At 43.3% G+C, this 23,942-nt stretch overlaps 1 protein-coding gene across 1 annotated transcript in view; it reads right to left on the reverse strand.

The window, feature by feature from the left end:
• The window catches only part of PIAS1 (protein inhibitor of activated STAT 1), a 77,687-nt gene extending 65,755 nt beyond the window's left edge, over window positions 1-11,932 (reverse strand). The window contains exon 1 of the mRNA XM_067555509.1: window positions 11,903-11,932. Within this exon, the coding sequence (XP_067411610.1) occupies window positions 11,903-11,926 (24 nt within the window). The 5' untranslated portion in view covers window positions 11,927-11,932. The remainder of the gene's footprint in view (window positions 1-11,902) is intronic.
• Window positions 11,933-23,942: the final 12,010 nt, after the last annotated feature.

A 23,942-nucleotide genomic window follows, 5' to 3' on the forward strand; every position in this document is an offset into this window, starting at 1 on the left:
ACATATTTAAACTCTAGCAAACAGACAAGCTATAGTTTTACCTTAATAATACTGCTTGAGTTGAAGTGTCACCTCGATTAGCTACACTGAGGTAAAACTACGACTTGCCATACCTACGCTAGGATTTTCAAGGGTTGGCTAGCTCATTGTAAAAAAAAAAAAAACCCTTATGACAGGGCATACTTACTCCCCACTGGTTCCCAAAGAGTTAATTCTACCCTGTGGGCCAAGGAGGCCCTGCCTCCTCAACCCTGCTGGGCATGCTCTGGCTGGAGACTAGGTATAAGAGGGAGCGATGCAGCTCAGTTGGGGCTCACTGCTGAAGTAGGAGGATACTGCCTGTCTGCTTCAGTCAGGGAGCCACAGACCTTCCAGGCTGCGGAGGCCAAAAGCCATGAGACCCCGGTAGACCTCAGGATGCCTGGAACTGGCTGGACCTAGTGGGAGCCAACCCAGCTGAAGGAGCACAGGACACTGAAGGTGCAGATGATCACTGAGGAGACAGGTTTGGCAGTAGCCCAGGGGACTGACTGCTAAGCTGGACAGGTCAGCGTGTTGCAGTCTGATCCCTACTGACCCAGTGGCAGAACACTCCATTGGTGTCAGGGCCTGGGCTGGGACCGGTGGAGCAGGGAGGGTGTAGGGTCCCCCTCCCTGGCCACTGCCCACCTCAGGTGGCTGCCCAAGCCCTTACAGCTCTGCAGGAAAGGGCAGCCATTTTGACTTTGCACCCCCTGCGGCTAAGGAGACAGATGCAGGCTGTGACACTAGGCCTGAAAAAGCCAAGCAAGTTGCATGGCCCAACTCTGACCTTTCAAGATATATTATAGGAAAATACAATGGTAGTGAGGGATGTTCCTTATAAGTAGACTAGAGCTTTGACATGCAAGTGTATTGTTGGTAGTTTGTTTACGTATCTCGTTAGAGGTTAGCAATGTAGATAAACTGCTTTCCTGTCTCACTGCTCTATTGATTAAGAGTTCAAAAGGAACATCTGAACATTTAGATGGAACTCTGAATGTAACAATTACTGTCTTGTATTTCTCTTTGAAGTTGAAGTAGTAAATACTAGTAAATGGTTGTAAATGACCAATTACTAGTTATATTAGCACAAGGTTATGGGTTGCACAGGACATAAGATGATACTTCAGAGTCCCAAGTAATCATCTATTAATTGGTCAAGGAGACACCTGTCAAGAAAATATCGGTCAGCCTGCATGGATTTATAAAAGACTCTAGTGCACTGATCCGTTATCTCAAATCTGTCCAAGCTTGTCAGGGAAAGTTTGGATTGCAAGACTGAGACCCCAGCACCAGTCTGGAATCACTCTAATTCTCATGGGAGAATTTGAACAAACTCTGCACGTGGACTATTTAGTCTTAATTTCTCTGGACTGGATTTCTAACAGACGCTCTAAACAAAGACTGATGCCTCCAAGCTGTTTGGGTAACTTCAGAGACTTTGCAAATTAAGAACTTTGCAATTCAGTTCACTTCTTTGAAACTGACCTAAGCTTTATTTTCATGTGTGTATGTACACTGACCTTTTAACCATTACTCCTTCCTCTTAAATAAATGTTTGTTTAGTTAATAAAGCCAATGCTTAAGTGTGTATTTGGGTAAGAGCTGAACTACCCATTGACCTGTTTGGTGATGTCTGATCCTTTGGGATTGGTAAAATCTTTTTACATATGATAAAGATTTTCAGTAAGCCCCAGCATATCTGACTTGGCTGTCTGGGTGCTAACCAAAGGGCTGGATAGTTTTAAGGGAACTGAGTTTTGTCTACTGAATGACCAGTGAGGGCAGCAGAACCTGTATGTTGCTGACTGGGTATATCTTATGGAAGAAAAAGCACCAGTATTTAGGGCTTTGCCTGCCCCATTCTTTGGGGTTTGCCCTGTTTAAGCTATCTCAGCCTGGCTCCCCTGGAGGCCAAAGTCTCACGAGGCTGTAGTGACCCCTCCCACAGCCCAAAAGAGGAATAGGGCATGTTTCACTCATGCCACCCCTCTCCCACAGGAAACAAACAGTAGCCCTTGAGCCTGAGCACCACCCAAAGACTGAATACAAATCCTGCCCTCAGTTGATTTCTGGGAATGTCTGGTACTACTCAGCCTCCTCTCTGCTGGGACTGTAAAGGAGATTCTTCAGTAAATATTGCCTCAACTGCAGGCTGTGTGATGGAGCAGCACTTGTAACTCCCCAAGTTAAGACTGCCTCTTGAACAGAGGCTTGCTCAATTTTTCAAAGTGTTCTATAATCTACATATAACATTTTGAAAACTGGTATGCCACAACAAGGATAGACTGTGTGGTATAAAATTTGGATTCAGATGGTTAAGAGTCCTGAGATACAATTCCCCCTCTTAAAATGTAAGCTGCTTTTAAAATTCAGATCTATAATTTATTTTGCATGGCTGCCCCTCCTCAGTAGGCTGCCCCTCAGCTCAGCTACTCAATAGCACCAATTTAGAAATACGTCTGTATTACACTACAGAACTTTTACTAGCTCTGCTTACTACGGTTGTACCTCTGAACTATTTCTTCAAGAACTGTGAGCAACACTGTTTAGGTGGAAACAAGTACTGCCCCTTGAACTGAAGATCCTTTGAGTTCAAATCCTCATCAGGAGACCTGCATGTTGTGCACATTAGCCCGCTCCACCCACCTTTTGTGTGGTGTGGAACCACAGCACAACTCCTTTTGCAAGTCTGAGTGGTGCATGCAAGTTAAGCAGCCCACAACTGTACATGCAGTGCACCTGCCTAACTCCCACCCTTGGACAGTTTGACAGCCAGTATGGCATGTGACATGGTGGCTTGAGGGCAGGATCATATGAAAATGACTAGTTCCCACACAGAAACTGACACCAGAGAAGCCAACACAGAGGACCCAGCAAGGGCAGATCAGTTCTACATGGATCAATTCTCCTGGTAGGCATGATGGATCAGCACACTGCTGGAAACAGACATGCTTGTTACATGACACAGGCATGCACAATGAGACCCGGGAAAGAGGGAGAACACCTACTGAGATGAATGAAATACTTCATTCCTCTGAGTCTACCATACTGCAGATAGGTGTACTGCAGCCCTTCCCCCTACACTACCCCAAAAATGGAGTAAAGACTGAGTAGGCTTGGAAGGATCAGATTTTTAATCCGTAACTGTTGATAAACATCCATTTCACCATACACACAAACTGACAAAAAGGATATTTCCATTAACTGAAATTTACAGCTAGGCAAGGAAAAAAAAATACCCTTTCATAACATAAATATGATTTAAGGATTTTTACTTTGTATATTTAACATGATGATTCAAAAAGTTAGTTTTATAACTTAAAGTATCTGAACATCTGTCATTAAATGTCCCCCCAAGTTCCTGCAACTGTGAAAGTGCAAACAGATAAAAATAGAAAAATGCTTTAAAATAAAACACTGCTTATCCAGCAAAACTCTAAAAAATAAAAATCAAGTGCTGCCAAGCCTAGCTCTGAGTCATCCTCCTTCTCCCTTGCTGTCTCCAGCTGGGGGATATCTGATGGGCTGTGAGGCTATGTGCTATCTTCCCTCATGGTAGTAGCCCCTGCAGCCTTAGGAGGGGCATGGTGGGACCAGGAGGAAGGCATAGCTGAGAGATGAGTGGTGCATCCAGCAATTCCCCTTGTGTCCCTTCACTACTGCCACTGTCTCAAAACAAAGGAAATTCACTGCCAAAAAAAGCTTCACTGATGCAGCATTAAAGTTGTCCAGCCTTGCCTTCTACACATCAAGAGCATGGAAGGTGGCTAAACTTAAACCGCTGAAAGCCAGGTAGGGGAATTAATGTAGTGTCTCCCACTCCGTACCCCCACACCCTTTACTCTGCCCCACTCATCTGTCAGAGGTAACAGAACTGTTCATCCTGGGCCTAAGGGTTCCCAGAGACATCGCCTTTGTTTCCCCACTGAGCTTTGATACCCTGTGATGCACGCAAGCAGACTGCTTGAACCACCCCACAGAGAAACAACGGATGAAAACAGAGGATGCACGGAATGTCAGTGCAAATGGAGAGCTGGGGTGGGCACAGAATATGGGACTTAGAACGGAATGAAACTTACCTTCCCCTATCTTGAGGAATGTAAGCTTCTGGAGGAGAGAGTGAAACCATTCTAGCAGCCTGATACTTTTCAGATATTTACAGGACTTTCAGGCATTCTTAGACTTTTAGAGCCAAGAGGGGCCATTACAATCATCTAATCAGACCTCTTGCATAGCAGTCCAGAAAACAGGTATCCCCATTTCCTCTATCTGCTCTTTCCACTTGGCAGGGCAAGATACAGCAGCTTGCTACAACAATTCTTGGATCAACAGAGCTACAGCTGACACAAGGAGGATTAGCAAGAGCATATGAGAAGGAAGATGGACCTAGAAATGAGTCAGTCACAACACAAAACATGATAGATTGTTAGGGCTAGGTCAGATTTTATTTGGTCCAGGTTCCTAGTGTCAGGTCAAGGGGGACCGAGTGAAGATTATGGGGACAGCCCATGGGAGATATTGCCTTAAATCTGTATTTTTTGGTTTTCAAAGGTTTATGTTTAGCATCCTGTGTGTTCTGGAAGGGCATGAGAGAACACTAGACAACATTAACTTTGTATTAACAGTTTTTTTGGCAGTGATTATATTTAAGCAAGAGAGCCAAGAAAGACTAATTTATTTTTTACTGATGAAGATACTGAAATTCCAAACGTAAACAGTTGTTGAGAGCTGTAATGGTTGAGAGCTTTTTTTTTTTTTTTTTTTTTTTTTTGGTAAATTCTTTCACTTTTAATGACCAGGGAAGTTAACAAAAAGAATCTACTTTTTAAAGATATGCTTTTTAAACTCTTCCCTTTCAGTAACCATTTACACTGAAAAGAATTAGTTTTACCATATGAAATTTCTGCATAAGTAAACATTTTCCCTTAAAAATATTCTCAGTGTTAATTAGCTGAGAAAGTGTTGCAATAGTGACAGAGCAATGAACAGTGCAATACATGAGAGAATCAACAGTCAGAGGCAAAACTGAGTTTTATCGAAAGGATTCAACCATGCAAGCACATGTCAAGGTGGCCAGCCAAACAATGCACTTTCCCAAAAGGAAAGTTTCTCTGTTTAAAATACAGATGTGCCTACAAAAATCCAGAGTCAAGGTTTCTTCTCACAATGAACAGCAGTAGTTCAGGCACTTGAGGTATGAAAGGTGTACATGGTATATAGTGGCAGCCTTATGACACAAAAGCATACTTACACTCTGCTTCAACTTTGTCGTTCTCATAAGGCCTTGATTCCCTTCTATACATCCAGATAGAGAGGAGCCTTCCATCAGAAAGGCACCTCAATGTCTTGCATTGGAGCCACATCACCTGAGTGTAGCAACAGCAGCCAAAACAGAGATACCAGTATTTCTAAAACAAGTCTACATGCAGAAAAAAATGCTGCCTACAAACAGAACTGAAGGGCTAAATACCAGTATTCTGAAATGAAAGGAAAGTAGAGTACTGAAGCCCCCTCAGTCACAAACCCTCTGGGATCCTGGATGATCTCAGCTCCCAGAATGCTTTCTCCTCACCCACAAAATAACCTTTTAAGTCCTTGGTTCCCAATACAAAAGGTACAGGTTCTGCTATGGACTCAAGCATTATTGCAATCAACAGGGATTACAACAGATACTTAAGGAAAATGGAGAGAATAACCCCTCAGAGGGAATGGAAGGGGGTGAGGGTACTTTAAAATAAATCACACAATACTTAAACCTCAATTGTTTAACAGTTTGGGGGTTCGATGGTAAGGAAAAAATTGGTCAAAATGTTTGGGCTCTGCAAGAACAGGTTACAGGGACGAAAATAATCATGCTAAACACAGTTGTGAAATGTTGCACTTATCTTTATGCTTCACATAAAGGCAGGTTCATGTCACACTATTCAAAATTAAAAGACTAAAATACCAGTTTTTGCATAAGAATGAAGGGGCAGAATATCTATTGTTACTACATCCTGCTTTATGGGATACATTTAAGAAGATTCCCTTACATGTCTGTCCCACAGCGTATTTCACAAATGGCCAAATAAGCTAGAATCTTTCTGTCCTCTAAAAGTGCCAGGGATGGGGGAAATCAAGCTAGAGAAGAAGGCTGAGATCCTTTACCTGTACTTTCTTTTAAAAACTTCCAATCTTTTAATAGTTAATTATATTATTTGTATCATCATAGCACCTTATACCTTGATTGTACAATAAAAAGGGAAATAAAATGCAAGTTCCATGCAAAAAATAACTCATCAGCATTTATTAAACTACTATAAATGGTTCCTGCATCTTTCCTCCGCTTTCCCTCAAGAGTCCATGAATAAAAATTCTACTCCTAACCACTTGAACAGTCTACCAAGGGTTGTGATGGATGCTCCATCACAGGCAATTTTTTTTTTTAAAAAAGACTTTTTTTAAAAAAATATATATATATATATATATATATGCATGCATGCTTTATTTTGGACAAGTTCTTTGGCCTGCATTATACAGGAGATGAGACAATGGTTCCTTCTGCCCCTGGAATCCAATATACCTCCCTGCAAATACAGTAGAGGCCATCCTAAAGAAGTATAAACCCTTCAAGTATGTGCACACTATATTTGTATATATGCAATATAATTTTTATTGGCAATATATTGAAATGCTGTGGGTTGGACTTTTAAAGGGGAACAATGATGCACAGCTGCCCACTTCATTCGTTTGATCTTTGCAGTTCTAGTGTGAGTAAAAGTTTAGAGGTATCTAGTTCAAAATACATTGGAAAACATTTTCATATTTAATTTTGCCCAGGTCAGTAATGTGATCTATTGACTCAAGAAAAACAAACTTAAAAGCATAGAAGTGTGCAAGTCAAAATATAAAAGGGTTAAGTAAAGATGCCTGTCAAAAAAAATCTGTACATAAATTCTAAATGGACATTAAAATAGTTAGCTTATATTTATTAGCACTGGCAATGCAATTTAACTTAACTTCCATACAGCGCTTTGCATACTAAGAGATCCGTTTATCATTATTATTACTACCTGAAAGCTATACTATTAATGTGCCCCCATTATAACAGCCTCCCTACACATAGCAAAAGAGTTTTTGAATTTTTTTTAAAATCAGCTTGTACCCACTCACTTTTTTGTGTTAATACTATGATGTATTTTATTCTAACTCTTGGTTCACTTTTTTTAAAAACAGAAATTGTATCCAACAAAAAACACACCAGGGATCTGTTCAGTCCCCAAAAGCACTTTCTTAAAATGATAGGAGAACAAAGAAGGAAACCTCCCAGCATGCGCTTTCCAAACCAGCTTCTTAGGACAGCATCAAGACAGACAATACTAAAGCACAAGCTTTTCTTTTTTATTCTTTGAACCCTGTATAAGAATTGATTACCCAAAACTGTGTAATGGTTTCCAAAATACTTGAGTAAAAGGCAAAGATCAGAACAACCTAATAACCCATATAGAGATATAAGAAATACTGAAGGAAAGGTTTAATCACTCAAGTATACTTCCTCTAATTAGAAAGAGCTTTAAATAGCTTACCCCAAGATAAATTAGAGTCTGCATGCAGTTGTATGGGGGGAGTAATTAAGAATAGGGAAATTCTCACACCTCTCCCCTTAGAGTTCAGGAAATAAAATAGACTTTCAAAAGTCACCTTGTTTCATTAACAAGGGATGAAAACAAAATACTGGTTCAATTTATTCAGAACTTTTAATATACCAAGAAATATGGTACTCCTACGCCCAAGACCCACAAAAGACATTTGGCTTTGCATGAATGTTTTTTCAAATAGCACAAAAATGCCCAAGTCCTGTAGAATATTTCAGTCCTTTACATCTTCGTTAGGAAATGGGACATCAATTTATGCTTTATGCCAAATGTCTAATTCACACTTTTGTCTGAAAATTGTACCTTTTACAAGTAAGTGACTGAGAAAAATAGTTCTAATTTTTTTCTCAATTTTAAATATTTGACAGCACTGTGTCGTCAAGGTCACTGTTTTCTCTGTATAATTCTGTAGGTCCTTCCCACAAACAAGACAGGAAAATGTTATTTCAAGAACAAAAATTGGCAAGAGATGCTCAGAGGCAGGTACCTTGCAACTACTTAAGTTGGAGTTTTGTTTAAGTTTATTGGATTTCAAGTTGATGGCAGTCACTTAATTGGTCTGTGGATGAGAGAAAAGGGCAAATTTTGCCTGAGAAAAATAATGCTAAAGAAACTCAATATTCACTTTACAATTTTAAATAAATTTTAATTTGTCTTAAATTCTGTTTGAGAGTTTTCATTCAGGTAGATCCCCTTTTAACATCAAATCTAGTATGAGGAAAACTGATTTCCTTGAGTATATTCTTGCTTAATATATTTCACACAAATTCCAACATAACATAACACCTTACTGTTAACACACTCCCTGTAAAGATTCACTTCATCCAGCATTTTAAATAGGATTTCTCAGGAGGCCTACAACCCAAGATGTAATCTACCCATAACTCAGTAAACAGATGTGATGTTTCTTGTTTCACAACATGCAAAGAAAAAGATGAACAGGGAAGAACAGAACCTGAAAAATGTATTTTGACTGGGCAGGTGGAAAGCTTTTCTTCACAACAGGGAGCCTCCGGTCCATCAATTTGTAAAAACTATAAGGTTGTGTTGTTTATAAATTGCAGCACTAACCCTTGTGGCTACAAATATAATCTTCCAAATGTACACCAATGCTATGTTTCTTTCCCAGGTCTGTAGATTTCAGCTGCAAGTACTGGTGGTCTTCCCAAACAGCTGTAGAGTGAAATTAACAAGCTACTAGTCAGTTTCACAATTACCATTCAGAATCCTGAAGGCAGCAATGAAACTGAAAAGAATCATCTCAATTTCTTTCTGCTGCTGGTTGGGAAAGCAATGAACTGCAGCAGCAGAGACTAGCATAGGAAAAGGCCAACAAACAGAAAAGGAAAAAAAGGCAAAAATAGATACAAAAGACAAGAAATGGGAAGAACGCTGGATACAAAGACAGCCCTTGCTGACAGCAACTGGGAGGCTGGGGAAGAGGCAGAGTAGGAAAATCCTCCTACCCTTTCCTTCAGCAGCCAAGACAACACCCCTCCCCTCTCTCCATAAACAGTGTCAGGAGGTTCTGTAAAAGCAAAAGACTGGAGCATCACATTTATCAGACCTTTAAAGTATTGATACAGGTGACTGTACTAACAGGAATCCAAGTCTTCTCCCCCTTCTCAACACTGTCCCTCCACTAATGCCACCTCTCACCCATCCAAAAAAAAATATTGGGTATCAGTTTCTGGCTGGTAAATTTTTCAATCCATCCAAATCAATCAACCTAAAAACATTATTAAACATACCAACCAAACCAACTGCTGTGAAACTGTTAGTGTAGAAAATATAAGAGTGCATGTTGCTGACTGAATCTAAGATGAATTAAGCAGTTTAGCAGGGAAAACAAATTTCAACCTTTTATCTTTATTATGTAGACTGCATAATTTTTAGAAGGTTGGAAGGAAAGTGGGAGAAAAAAAGACTTCCTAAGGTCTCGTGCAATATGACCAGCATGATCCCCCTGAAAACAAAAGGTAGTAGAGGATATTAACAAGATCCATTCATCTTCGACTGGCACAGAGAATCGCCATCATTGTGTACACAGATCCCAAAGGAGCTAATTGGCTTCCTGAACAGGCACAGAATGTTTTTGTTTGTTTGTTTTTTTTAAAAAAACCTCTTCACAACCTGACAAATTCCCAGTCACTAGATACACCCAAAACCAAATCTCAGATGGACGGGAAGAGGGAAAAGACTGAGACATTTTGAAATATTAAGGAAAGGGGATTGCCTTGGACAGAATATGCATTACACATTATATACTCTAAAACCTCTTACTGTGGATCTCATTCTTCATGCTGATCAGAAATATATAAGAGTTGGAGGAAAGAAAAGGAGAAAACCTGCATATGCATTCATAACATATAAGATTTCCATTATGATCCTCAAAGTTATTTGCACTTCACTTTTATTTTAAAGAGTCAGAAGGAACAGCATCTATGGTTCTCTTAACAAATAGTTATATTGCCTCCTCAAATCTATGGTGATCCCAGCCTGACCACAGCACTGAAGTTGTGAGGGGATCCACCCATGCCAAGTTCGCTCATTCAGACAGCAAGTACCTCATTTTAGGATTTGTTTTGAAACAGATTTTTCAGAAATCTCTCTTGAAAGACATTGCAAATATGCATTCCTATGAGACTTTAAAACTCATTTAAATCCCCTTTATTCAAATTATCAAACCCAGAGACAGAGAACTATGTGAGGGGACAGAGGAAAGTTCTCTCCAAGTTCTTTCCTCTCCTAAAGAGGGAACACCCATCAACTGGGTTTCCTTCTATCCCTCTGTTTTCTGAGAGCAATTAGGGGGTTTTAATTATAAAGCAGGCGAGGCTGTCAGTTCAGTGAAATTAAACGACAGTTCCTCCTCCAGCCTCATCATAACACACATAGCAACCCAATCCCCCAGATTCCCTCCCCCTCTTGTACTAACTAAAGCATCTCCATGGGGGTCCATTAAAAAAAACTTTTCTGAGTGCTCAGGATTGGGGGAAGGGTGAGGATAGGAAGGAGGATCTCTGGCAACAGTCCTCTTCTCTCCCATCCCCACTGAGACACTGAAAGATAGAGAGAGATGCATCCTTCTCCTGTGATCACTCACTCGGTTCTCTTTGGCCTTTTGATGAGATTTCTAGCTGCGCTAACCCTCCAGGAAAATACTAACCCTCCAGGAAAATACAACCACCGTGTGCAGTAAAACACAGGCCACCACTCATATTTCCTTCCTGAGGCAGAGCCCCCCCACCCCACGTCCACAGCCCTTCACACAACACGAAGTGGTCTCCCTCTTCTCCTCAATGGGAGTTGGATATTTGGGGTGCAGGGATAAGTTCCCTCCTCCAGACAGTGTATGTATTTGGGGGAGGGGGAAAGTTGCAGCAGGCACATTGAACCAATGTGATTCCTCCAACACAACCCGTCCCTTGGTCCCCCCACGATGTGAGTGTGGACCCCGGGGGCTGGGGCTGAGGGCAGGGAGCTGCTAATGCTGGATGAGGAGAGCCTCAGTTTCCCCCTCATCCCAGTCCTTTGAGATCACCCCTCGGCCTCTGCCAGCACCGGGAAGGCTTTTGGGGCTCGGTTCTCCCCACCCCCAGAGAAGGAGTGTGGGGATGGGCAGAGGGAGGGCATCTCCCCGAGGAGGAGGAAGGGGAACTGGGGAGGAGGAGTGTGGGGAGCCTGGGACGGGCAGGGGGCAGCTGTGAGGGGGCTGGGGACGAAGGACAGGTCCCGTCCCCCCACATCTGGGTTGGCCCCACAGCCCGTTGCTAGGGGCAGCCGGAGGGCAGCCCGCCGGTCGCTGCGGGGAGAGGGCTGTGGGGAGGCAGAGGACAGCTCGGGCCGAAGGACAGATCGCCCCCAGCCTGGCTCAGCCCCTGCTGAGAGAGGAAGGGGGAGGGGCAGCCCCCCGCACCGCTCAACGGAGAGGGGTGTGGGGGCGCAGAAGGCAGCTGCGGAGAGGGGGGAGGGGGAAGGCAGCTCTGGCCGGGCGGGGGCGGGAGGGAGGGAGCAGGACAGGTCCTCCCCGCTGGCTTGGCCCCTCAGCCCTTTCTGCTGGGGGGTGTGCAGCGGCAGAAGGCTCCCCAGTAGCAGGCAGGGCCCGGCAGTAGCGCGCTTTCCCCCGCCCCCACAGCCTCGCCGAGTCCGGCGCTGCAGAGGGGCCGGGTCCCGGCGGCGCGGGCAGCCGGAGCGGGGCGGGGAGGGGGAGGATGGCGGAGGGAATTGAAGCTGCGCTTTACCTTTAGTTCCGCACTGTCCGCCATCTTGTAACTCCCGGCGCAGGCGCAATGAACCCCGCCGGGACCCCGCCCCGCACGCCGCGCGCCGCGTTTGAATCACAGGGCGCCATCTTGTCCCCCCCCCCCCCTCCCCGCCCGGGCCGAGCGCGAGCGGGCGCGAGCCTAGCGGGTGGCCTGGCTCATCTTCGGGGGGGAGTAAACGGACGATGCGGGTGACGGGGGAGGGGTGCGGGGGTGCCAGAGCAAAAAGGGGCCAGGCAGGGGGGGCAGGGCCGAGGCTGAGGCTGAGCAGCCCCGAGGCCAGCGGCTGGAGGCAGAAAGGGTTAAATCCTCTAGTCGCAGGGGCTGGGGTGCCTGGCCTGGCCCTGCTGGCTCCAAGGAGCCTGCGGACCCCGGTATGGGGCCTCCTGCCACTGCTGGGGCGGGGCCCCCACCCCTTGTGAGCCCCGGGACACCCTGGGCAGGCGCGGGGGGGGCCTGGGGTGCTGTGTTCAGGCCCCGCCCCCTTGTCTGAGTGCCTGCCTCAGGGCCCCCTGTCAGAAAGCAGGGCCGAGGCCCCCAGCCCGCTGCCCTGGCCCCTCACTGGATTTCACCCCGCCAGTAACAAATGTGAACCGGGTCGTTAACGCCAGCCTGACTCTGGAGTCAGAGGCTCCCCTTCAGACTCCCCCGGCCGCCTAGCTTACCCCCGCCACGCTGGACTTTGCGATAACAGGTCACATACCCAAAATCACATCGCAGCAGGTTGCTCCCCCTCCCACGAGACCAGTCACTTATCCCAGATCACCTGGCCCTTGAGAGCTCACACCTCAGCGAACACGGGTACCCCATTCTAAACTAAACTAACTCAAGGTTTATTAGCTAAGAGAAAGGAAATGAGAGGTTAGAGCAGGTAAAACACAGGCACAAGTGAATCAGATTGTAATTCCAAATGATGTCAGTGATGTCATAAACCCAATTTCCCAAAAAGTGTATTTAGGGTTCCCAGATTTTATCTGGGGCTTTCCACTTTGCATGTGGTACACTTCCTTGTAAGAGTACAAACTGTCCAAAGATAAAGGATCTGTCCCTGAATCCATCTTTATAGCTTCTCACAGAAAACAAGCTGAGAGGATCACTACCCACAGGGCTTTTCCTTTAATGACAGAGAGTGAGGAATGTGTTTAGAGTCTGACTTCTGATCATCCCACACAATGACCACTTGCTTTGAAATAAGAACTCTTCTGTTAAAGTTCATTTGCATTCCACAAGGCTTCTTTCTCCTTTGATGGGTCATATAGGTACACGGGTATACACAATGTAAATATTTGCTATTACAGTATAACAGGATACAGATACGTGAAAACAATGCAAGTAACATCATTAGTTTTCACGGAGTTTAAACACCAAATACACTCTTATACATTTAACAAATCACTTTCATCTGTACTAATACCTAGTGAATTGACCTGGGACTTGCACATGAGCTGGCATCTGGCTCATGGAGAAGGGGGCAGCACCACAGATGATACAAACTTTGGCTGTGAATGCTAAAATAGGGGCCCTGACACCCATGACAGATTCCTGCATACACCCAAATGCAGTGCTCACAGCTTCTATGTGAAAGTGAAAGCTACACCATTTTAAGTCCTGCTACCATAGAGGAGTTGTGATGATTTTTCAGGGTTACCCAAGCTGTCTGTGGTGAATCACTACAACCTGCTTACAGCAGGAGGGAGCCTTGTGTTACCCATCACACGTATAAACCTTCACCAATTACTAGTTATTGGCAACTAGGGTGACCAGATAGCAAGTGTGAAAAATCAGAAGAGATGCTGGGGGGCAGTAAGTGCTACATCAGACAAAGCTCTGAATATCAGGACTGTCCCTATAAAAATCGGGACATCAGGTCACCTTACTGGCAAAACAAGTGCTCCGCTCTGAACTCAACAAGCCTCACTCTTTTTCCAGTGCAGGCTAGCAATTTACATCCTCCGTTTTGTTATACTTGAGTGCCCGATTCCTTGTCTTCTGAACACCCACAACGCACATCGACCCACTGCCTCCTGGAAAGCAGCGCTAGCAGCACTAGTTTCAAATCAGTTCAACACCTTTCTTAGCACAATGCACTTAGACAAGTTTATCGTAAAATCAAACTGAAGTTTATTTAACAGACTGAGATAAAGATTCAAAATAAATCCAAGTAAAAGGATTTGGAAACAGAAGGTTACTGGTAAAAGAAAACATGCAATCTACAGCCTATACTTAAGATACCTTATTAGACAGGAGTGTCTCTCTCACCCAAAGGTCATTTCTTGCAGCACTTGTCCAGTTGCAAAAGCTGGGATCCAATTTTCATGAGCCAACCGCCCTGGCAAAGTCACTCCTGTGATGGATAACCATTTGGGCCATTTTTCTTTTCTCTTATTCAGTAACAGGCTATTATTGGCTCACAGCTCCTCAGGCCTCCTCTTCCAAGAACTCTCCTGGGATTCATGTGTCTTTGAGTATGCCTATGGCTGCCTCTTCCACAGAGAGTAAATACAAATAGGCTCTTGTCCATTGTTCTCATGTTGATTGGGCTCCCAGACTCCCCCACCTCAGGTGATAGTTTTCACACCAAACAGATCTGGACCACAGCATCTTACATGTTACTTAGTTCTAAAATTGTCATGGTTATTACAAGATGTTTGTACGGGAATCAATGAGCTAGTTCTTAGCTTTCCAATATTGAGAAAATGGTCAAACACAGATGTAATCTAGCTGCCAGGGCAGGTGTATGTCACAGGGGTCCTGGGAAGCCTCTCATGCGTGGAGGTTGCACTGAAGAGCTCCTGGTAACAGAGGTGCTCTCTCACTGCAGGGACCTCCAAAGAAGGATTTTAACTGTGAATGGAAAATATGGGTATAAATTACCCATTTTTCTCCCATGATGATCTGAAAATCTTGGCTTTATGAAAACAAAACCTCCTGCATCCATAGTCCCTAATACTTTAGACATTATTGGAAGCTGTAGTGTTTTAGACTGTTACTGTCCAACACTATAGTACTAACTATAAGGTTTATAATGTGGTGTTAGGGAATGGTCCCCTCCCCACTCAGAGCTTCATGTACTGCTCTTTGGGGAAAGCATCACCTCCTTTTTGCCTTCTGGAGTCTGTCTGGATTAGACTGTTGCTGACTGCCACCATCCAGGGCAGCAATCTAGTGTGGAGTGCTCGGCTTACTGCCAGGCTGTCCCCACAGGTGTTCTCTCTCGTAGGAATTGCTGTACATGCAGTGGGAGACATAAGCTGTGCACATGCATAAAGAAAATGTGTAAGTTCTTTCTGCACCAGTGCAAGAAGAAACGGGGGGGGGGGGCAGCCCTGAGTTTTCCTAGCATATACAAGATAAATGACTGCTGTTTTTTTCCTCTCTACAAAGAGCAAGGAGAACAGTGGGAGATGCCTTTTCATGGATTTTAAGGCCAGATGGGACCATTACATCATTTAGTCTGATGATCCCTTCCAGAAGGGAAAGGATGGCTGTTGGACTCAGGAGGATCCAGAATTTTCCATGGCACTTGTGAATGAGCTGGGTTCCTTTACCAGTAGGCATGATAACGTAATGCCTTTTAGAAGGCAAATAAGTTATAACATTACTTATGAAAACTTAAAGTTATGTAGGTTGCAAAAATCAAGCAACTTAAATGGTACATGTAGGTTACTCACGCAACCTCAGTTTGGCTCCCTTGTCTATACATCCTGATAAAGTTTGTTTACATAATTACATACTATTTTTTTCCACATAACTTCTGCCTCATTCAGTTCACAGGATGGACAGTGTTCATGAAAATGAATCAGTCAACTGTTTGATATTTTGTTTGCTGAATTCAATTAGTGCCCCCTGCCTACTTCAAAGCCTGCAATTAATACAGAATTACTAATTTCTTCATGGTCTTTTCTAGGGCACTTGTCATCACAGTACAAGTACTTCAAATTCATGAATTTTAAATCTGCACTGCCAGGTAAGAGGGCAGTAATATCCGCATTCTGTGTATGCAGAAACTAATATGAGAAAACTTGGCTGAGGCCATAAGAGGAATCAGTGGCGGAGTCAGGATTATTATTCAGGACCTCCTGAACCCCAGTCCTGCGTTAACCCTTCTCATGTTTGCAGTTAGCCAAAATTTGGGATCTAACAGTTTGTTGCCATTAGGAGGAGAAATTGATGATGGAGTCAGGTATATCTTTAATGCAGGCCTATTTATTTACCAACAGTGTACGTAAAAAGCCCTGGTTTCCTGAACACAGGAGGAATCAAACTGCAGAAGACAGTTTCTTTGCTCACCATACCAACCTTCTCTCCAGCCAGCACTTTACCCAAAAGCGCTCTCTCAAGCTTTTTCTTAGGGTCACAGAATCATAGAAGATTAGGGTTGAAAGGGACCTCAGGAGGTCATCTAGTCCAACCCATTGCTCAAAGCAGGACCAACTCCAACTAAATCATCCTAGCCAGGGCTTCGTCAAACTGGACCTTAAAAACTCTAAGGATGGAGATTCCATCACCTCCCTAGGTAACCCATTCCAGTGCTTCACCACCCTCCTAGGGAAAAAGATTTTCCTAATATCCAACCTGGACCTACCCCACTGCAACTTGAGACCATTTCTCCTTGTTCTGTCATCTGCCACCACTGAGAACAGCCTAGCTCCATCCTTCCTGGAATCCTCCTTCAGGTAATTGAAGGCTGCTATCAAATCCCCCCTCACTCTTCTCTTCTGCAGACTAAACAAACCTAGTTCCCTCAACCTCTTCTCATCAATCAAGTGCCCCCAGCCCCCTAATTATTTTTGTTGCCTTCCACTGGACTCTCTCCAATTTGTCCACATACTTCCTGTAGTGGGGGGGGGGGTGGACCAAAACTGGACACAGTACTCCAAATGTGGCCTCACCAGTGCCAAATAGAAAGAAATAATCACTTCCCTTCATCTGCTGGCAATGCTCCTACTGATGCAGCCCAATTTGCCATTAGCCTTCTTGGCAACAAGGACACACTGTTGACTCATATCCAGCTTCTTGTCCACTGTAACCCCCAGGTCCTTTTTTGGAGAACTGCTGCTTAGCCAATTGACCCCCAGTCTGTAACAGTACTTGTCCTTGTTGAACCCCATCAGATTTCTTTTGGCCCAATCCTCCAATTTGTCTAGCTCACTCTGTATCCTATCCCTGCCCTCCAGCATATCTACCACTCCCCCCAAGCTTTGTGTCATCCATGAACTTGCTGAGGGTGCAATCAACCCCATTCTCCAGATCATTAATGAAGATGTTGAACAAAACCAGCCTCAGGACCCATTCCTGGGGGCTGCCAGCTAGACATGGAGCCATTGATCACTACCTGTTGAGCCCGATGATCTAGCCAGCTCTCTATCCATTTTATAGTCCATTCATCCAACCCATACTTCCTTAACTTGCTGATAAGAATACTGTGAGAGACTGTATAAAAAGCTTTGCTAAAGTCAAGGTATATCACGTCCACCGCTTTCCCCACATCCACAGAGCCAATCATCTCATCATAAAAGGCAATCAGGTTGGTCAGGCATGACTTGCCCTTGGTGAATCCATGCTGACTGTTCCTGATCACCTTCCTCCCCTCCAAGAGGACTTGCTCCATGATTTTTCCAGGGACTGAGGTGAGGCTGACTGGTCTGTAATTCCCCAGATCCTCCATCTTCCTTCCCTTTTTTTTTTTTTTTTTTTTTTAAAAAATTTGGCACTATATTTGCCTTTTTCCAATCATCTGGGACCTCCCCCAATCGCCACGAGTTTTCAGAGATAATGGCCAATGACTCTGCAATCACATCAGCCAACTCCCAGGTCACACTATCAGGACTTCTCTTGTCATGTCTGGGGCTTCTTTGCTTCTTCTCAGTGTGTTTCTCTTGTTTCTTTCTGTCTCTCTGTCAGACACACAACTGCAATCAAAATCAGTCCCCAGCCCATGTTTACATTCAGGCCCCAGTGAAGTCCTTCTGCCCACATAGTTCAGATTCTTCAGTGGCCTTAGAGGTGGCCTGTGTTTTGGGTGTTGACTCCTATTGTTTGAGACATCTCTACCACAGGGACATTTACTTGTTCCCTCATTTAGACTGAGTAGAAGGCTTTATTACATTCCCCAGCTTCAAATAAGTTTTTCCCAACCCCCTTCTCCCCCCACATAACAGACCTCACTGCCTTATTGTTTAGGTTCTGAGCTGCCACAGCTCCCATTGTCTTCAGTTGCAGTTCTGATTGTTTGGCTATTCTGCATGTCAGGCCCCCGAGGTGTCTCAAGTCGGGCTCCCAGAAAAATGAGGAACAATTAGTGGTCACTTGACAATGTTTTAGGTTAAATGACTTGCTCAGCATCACATTGGAAGACCACGGTAGAGGCCAGGATGGAACCGAATCCTTTGTGACAGTCACAAAAGCATCCTTTCTCTTCCTGCAGCCCCTGCCTTGTTCTTTGCACACCTTCCGACTTGTAGAGCAAACGAGGCAGGGTTCAAACAAACCACCTCATGCACCTCATAATCCCGACTAATTGTCAGCGCACTGTCCATTTTGTACACGGAACACATCCTGTGGAAAAAGCAGTGTGTGATCATGTAATTATAGAGATTGTATCAGAATGTGTACAGCCAAGGAAGATAAATTAAGGTTGCATGGGCAAGTTAAACTGGCATTTTCTAATTTCTGAGCTCTTGATTTTGCTATCTAAATAAGGTTCTTTTAATGGAGGGTTTTTGGTGGAAGGGATAATTTTGTTTTGTTAATGTGATGTCTTAGGTTGTTTTAAAGAGGTAGAAACATTCTCTTCTGTCACTCGAGGTAGTTAAAATATTTATAAAGACGAATCTGGGTACTCCCCATATGTTTATTGTCAAACATTTTTACAATGGAAATCTTCACCAGTCTACCTTATTAGCATGCATGTTTAGTCTTACCAAGACTGCTAATCAATAAATAGCCACCGTGGGGGCCTCAAGCCCTGGTGCACCTTGGTCCCTCCGCTTCTCTGCCTGTGGCACAGAATAGTCGAGTGTCCTGTGGCTGTAATTCTTTGGTCTCATTTCAATTGCTGGGTTTAGTGGGCAGGTGCTGGTGGCCTGTGATATACAGGAGGTCAGACTAGATGATCATGGGCCTTTCTGGCCTTACACACACAGTTTCCATGGATATGTCAACTCAGCAACAACAAAACAACACCTGGGGCACTGAGTCATGGAGCCCAGGTCAACTGACTCAAGCTCATGCTGCCTGACTCACGATATCAGTGTAAATGCTAGCGCCTGGGCTCCAGCCTATGCCCTAAGACCATCCCCCGTCACCAGGTTTCGGGCTCCAACTCCAGCCTGAACATCTACCCTGCTATTTTCAGCCCAGCAGTGCGAGTCCCGCAAACCTGGGTCAGTTGACCCGGGCTCTGAGACTCACTGCCATGGTGGCATTTTTTATTTTGCTGTGGAGGCTGCCTTCGGATACATCTCGCTAGCCAAATACAGCGTGCACTTCTCAGTTAGAAGTCACTGAACAGTGGTTCCCTGAAGAAAATGGGAATATAAGACTCTAAAACAAATTCAAGAGATGTCCCTGTCCACAGATGTACCATTCTCCCATCTCCAGAGTTAGCTATTTCAGTGGACTAACCCAGCCCTGTTGGCAGTACCTTATTTTAAGTGACATTATAGAATGAAATGATTTAACACAGGCGATAGATAACCTATTCATTTGTTTCCTGCAAAAGTCTTTCGCTGAGTCCAACACCAACATGCAAATCCCTCTTTCAATGTTTGTGCCTTTAAAGGCTTGTCTCCCCATGCAATCTGTTTCCCACCGAACACCTGGCACTTATGCAGGGGCTTTAAGAGCTTTGCTGAATCAGGGCAAAATGCCATCAAGCCTGATATAGAGCCATAACTCCTCTTAAGGCAGGCAACCTTAGAGTATTGACTATGGCCTGCATGGGGAGTTTCCTCAATTATATGAAAGGAAGGAAGCAAAGTGTAAACAGAAGAGTGAAGGAAGTTCAAATGCCAAACCCTGGATTATCTCAAAGTACACATTAATATACTGTATCTTTTTATATCTATGTGTTGATCTCATCAATGAAAAGGCAATGGACTTTAAAAACAAAAACAAAAAAAACAACCTTCTAAGCCAGAGCTTCTTATAATACTCAGTAAAAGACTTTGAAACAATCACTTCACCCTGACTGTTGTGGGGAGAGAAGAGATTGTATTATACATGGTGTTAAATTTAAGCACAACCCCTTCTGAAATGACAAGCAGCTGAACCATTAACATAACAAATTGCTACTTACGCCAAAGTATTTAGCTTTTCTGACACATTTTGTATCTATGACTCCTTCTGCAGACACAGCTGACACAGATCCATTATTTCTCACTTTGGACTTAATATAACTACATTTTGGTTTTATAACTATCATATGTACTTAAGTATAGATGAAACAGTTTCAATTTTTTTTAAATATGCAGTAAGGGCTATGTATGCAATACATTTGGGCTTTTTTCTCCCCCTCAGATTTAGGGATTGGGATCCCAGGGCAAGAAAAGGTTTTGTTTACACACTGATGATTTTCACAGATTCTCCCAAGGTTGTTCTAGCATTGATTCAGCTCCACTGGTAGTATTAAGGTGAAGCACTAATGTAAACTAGCCATTATCTCCATGTCACTTACAGCTGCTCTTTTAATATTGCAAGTGGCTTGTAAACAGAGCTGGTACAAAAAAATGGGGGGGCAGGAATTTTTCATTTTGAAGTGGTTTCCATTTTTCAGGGTTCAAAAGTGGCACAAAGTCTTTGTTTTCTTCCAAAAAAATCCATGAATTTTTTTTCAAAAAAGAAAATCAGGTTTAGAAGTTTCAGTTTTCAAATATTCAAAATCTTCCATGTTCATGCCCCTCCTTTTGTATTGCCATAGTGCAATAAAATGATTTCTAAAGTCCACTGCCCACTCCCACCATTTTCATTTTGCTACTCTAAAACTTTTCCAAAATTTCCTCAACTTTGTAAAAGTTACAGGATGGCAGAATTAGTTTCATTTTTCCTGGAGGCTGGATTCTCCTCCCACTCATGCCAGTGTAAATCAGTAGTAACTCCACTGAAGTTAGTGGACTTACGCTCTTGTAAAGCCTATGAGAGGGGAAACTCAGGCTCCCTAGTCTTGCTCCCACACTAGTGGGAGATGGGAATATTATGCAGACAATTATCATCCCAGGCTTCCTTTTACTCACCCCATTAAGCCTTGGGATTGCAGCATATTATAGTGGGAATGACCATTATAGATAAGGTTGCTTCACTATCTCTGTTCTAACACCTTATCTTCATCAGTTTAGGAGTTTCTGAAACTTTCCCCTTTCTTTCTCATTTTCCAGGCTTGGTTTCTGCCCAAAGATGAAGCAAAAACCAGTTAGTCCATTTTTGAGAATTTTTTTTGTTTTACTCAATCTGGTTTCCATTATAAACAAATAATTGCAACTCATTTTTAACAGCTCTGTAGCTGGAATGTGTAGACCTATAGACTATTGAAAGTTGGCATTGAAATAGCTCTTACTGAGAAAAATGTAGAGAAGAATTCTGGTGGAAATTGCTTTGATACACAAGCAGATCTGTGGACCAGTCACTGTTCCAGATAAATCAAGGCCATTCATGTCTTTATATGCAAAGTACATGCAGAATTCCACAATATGCTACAGATTAGGTTTAACAACATAGGACTACTAGTGAAGTGTCACTGGCATATGCAAACCACCTAATCTCACTACTACATTAGTTGAATTAATTACCTCATCCCCTGCATTGGGGCTAAGGAAAGATATGTTGCTAGCTGAAAAAAAGAAAACATTCAGTCCATGCTGGCTAAGTTATTAAAACATGCCTGAGAGAGAATTTACCATATAAAAAAACTTAAGTCAGTTAAAATAGATTGGGCCATGTTGCCAATGAAAATAGTGTAAATATACAACAGTGAAAAATATTACAAGGCACTGCATATGTGTAGCTAAGGTTGTAGAAAAGGTTTTATATTGCCTTACTTGAGAAATGTGTAGTGTTTGATCATGCAGCTAAAGACAATCATCATGTATTCTCACAAGGGGGCCGAGTTACAAGTCATATGTGCAACCATCATTTGGGGCATTCCTTGTGCAACTTAATTTCTTTTCAGGAAGTTTTTTTGTGTAGCTATATTTTATAATGCCAGAGACTCCAAACCTAGCTACATCCAGGTACAATGGGAAAAGAAAAAAAAAATAGAGTGGAAAGTTTTAACTTTTGTGTATTTTAATCACATTGTTGAAGGCTTTGTGTGTGTGAGTATTTTCTCTTCCTGGATTACATGCATTCCAACTCCAGTCAACCAGTTCCTCAAGTACTTTGTTGATGCACACGTTATTACAGTTTTACGACAACAGCTACATGAGCCGCAATTGGCCCTTTTTTATTATTTGTTTAACCTCTTTCTCCCCTTTAATATCACATGAGTGAATTGAGTGTTTATGAAAGTGACTATTAGCGCTGCTTTGACCTGGTCAGTGCCCCGCAAGCTTACTTACATTGCTCTGCCAGTGTCCCTTAAGCCTGACTTGCCAGAGTTGTTTTATTTTACGCCTATCTTGAATAAAATAGACCAGAATAAGGCCCCAAATTCATTGGCAGGTAGGCCCAAAAGCAGGTTCAGACGACAGTTTCTCCAGAAAAAGCAAGTACACTTGCAGAAAAAGCATGCACCACCTACATCCCCAATGATTATCTTCATGTTTGGCTTCTGAATGAATGATTCCTTAAAGGTTCACACACCTCTGCTCCTCATAAAAAAAAGATTCCCACATACAAGGAGGAGAGAGATTGGATTATTTGTAGACAACTATGGTTCCATGCAAAGGAAAACAAAAGTTTTGACCAATTATTTAATGTATAGGGTCCATAATCTATGCAATTCATCAAAGACTATTTGTATTAGACGGACATCAGGCTGTAGGATAACTGCCTTCTCCATTGACAAGGAAGATGAGTAAATCACTTCCTGCTAGCACCAGCTGAGAAAACAATGGGCTGTATCCTGCAGGCTTGATGGGTTTTACTCAGATTTTATTCCAGGAAAACTCCCACTGATGGGTGGCTACAATAAGGATTTAGTTCTCTCCAGGGTTTATCTCTCTACAGACTTTTATTAGCACTGATAAGGAAAGAGTCACTTTTTAAAATGAATTTTAGGAAAGCTTTCTCAGAGCAGTGATTCTTAAGATATTTGACTATACATGTAAGAGCATTTCCTGCTCTGGGGGGATTGAATCCAGTTTTTGTCAACAAAATGCAGCTGCACTGGACTGCAAGCGTCTAGATGTAATTTTAAATCATTTTATTATCAAGTCTTATACCATGTAGACGAATTGCCAGTATAAAAGGATGAATGTGAAATGATTGTAATGGGCCATAACCAATTTATAATGAGGTTTAAGATGAAGTGGAGTATGAGTCTCCAACCTAAATAAAACCTAGGGGACTGGATGACTCAGAGGACAGGAATTGTTCTGGAACATGCAAGAAGTTGCAAGTGTAGGAAAACTACAGGATGTTTCCTCTGATTTTAGCTAAAACATTGAGGGGAATTGTCCTAGTTTGGCAAGTATGATGAGAATGCCTCCAAAACTTCATGACGGATTTGTAATTGAGCAGCATATGGATCCCCTTCCCCCCCCCCCACCCACCCCACCCCACACACACACACTTGCACTACACCTGCAGATCTAGCAGAAACAAGCACAAACTGGGAAATTCTGCCAAGGTTTTCATTGCAGATTTCCAGGACATTTTACATTAGATTTAGAGGGCCTAACCCTTTCAAAATTCAAGCTGTTTAGTTTCGTTTCTGAAGTTCTGTACAGGCTAGATCCCAGCTACCTGCAAGACCATGTGTTATGCTTCCCAGGGATACCCAGGCCTGAGAGGCACCTTGCTACCACCTGCTCTTAGCGTGAGGAAGCCCTGTGTATGCCTCTCAGACATCAGCTCCCCAACT

This window comes from Emydura macquarii, unplaced genomic scaffold, assembly GCF_026122565.2.
Source record: "Emydura macquarii macquarii isolate MOO-44397 ecotype Brisbane River unplaced genomic scaffold, CSIRO-AGI_Emac_v2 contig_1644, whole genome shotgun sequence".
In the NCBI taxonomy this organism is placed as follows: domain Eukaryota; kingdom Metazoa; phylum Chordata; order Testudines; family Chelidae; genus Emydura; species Emydura macquarii.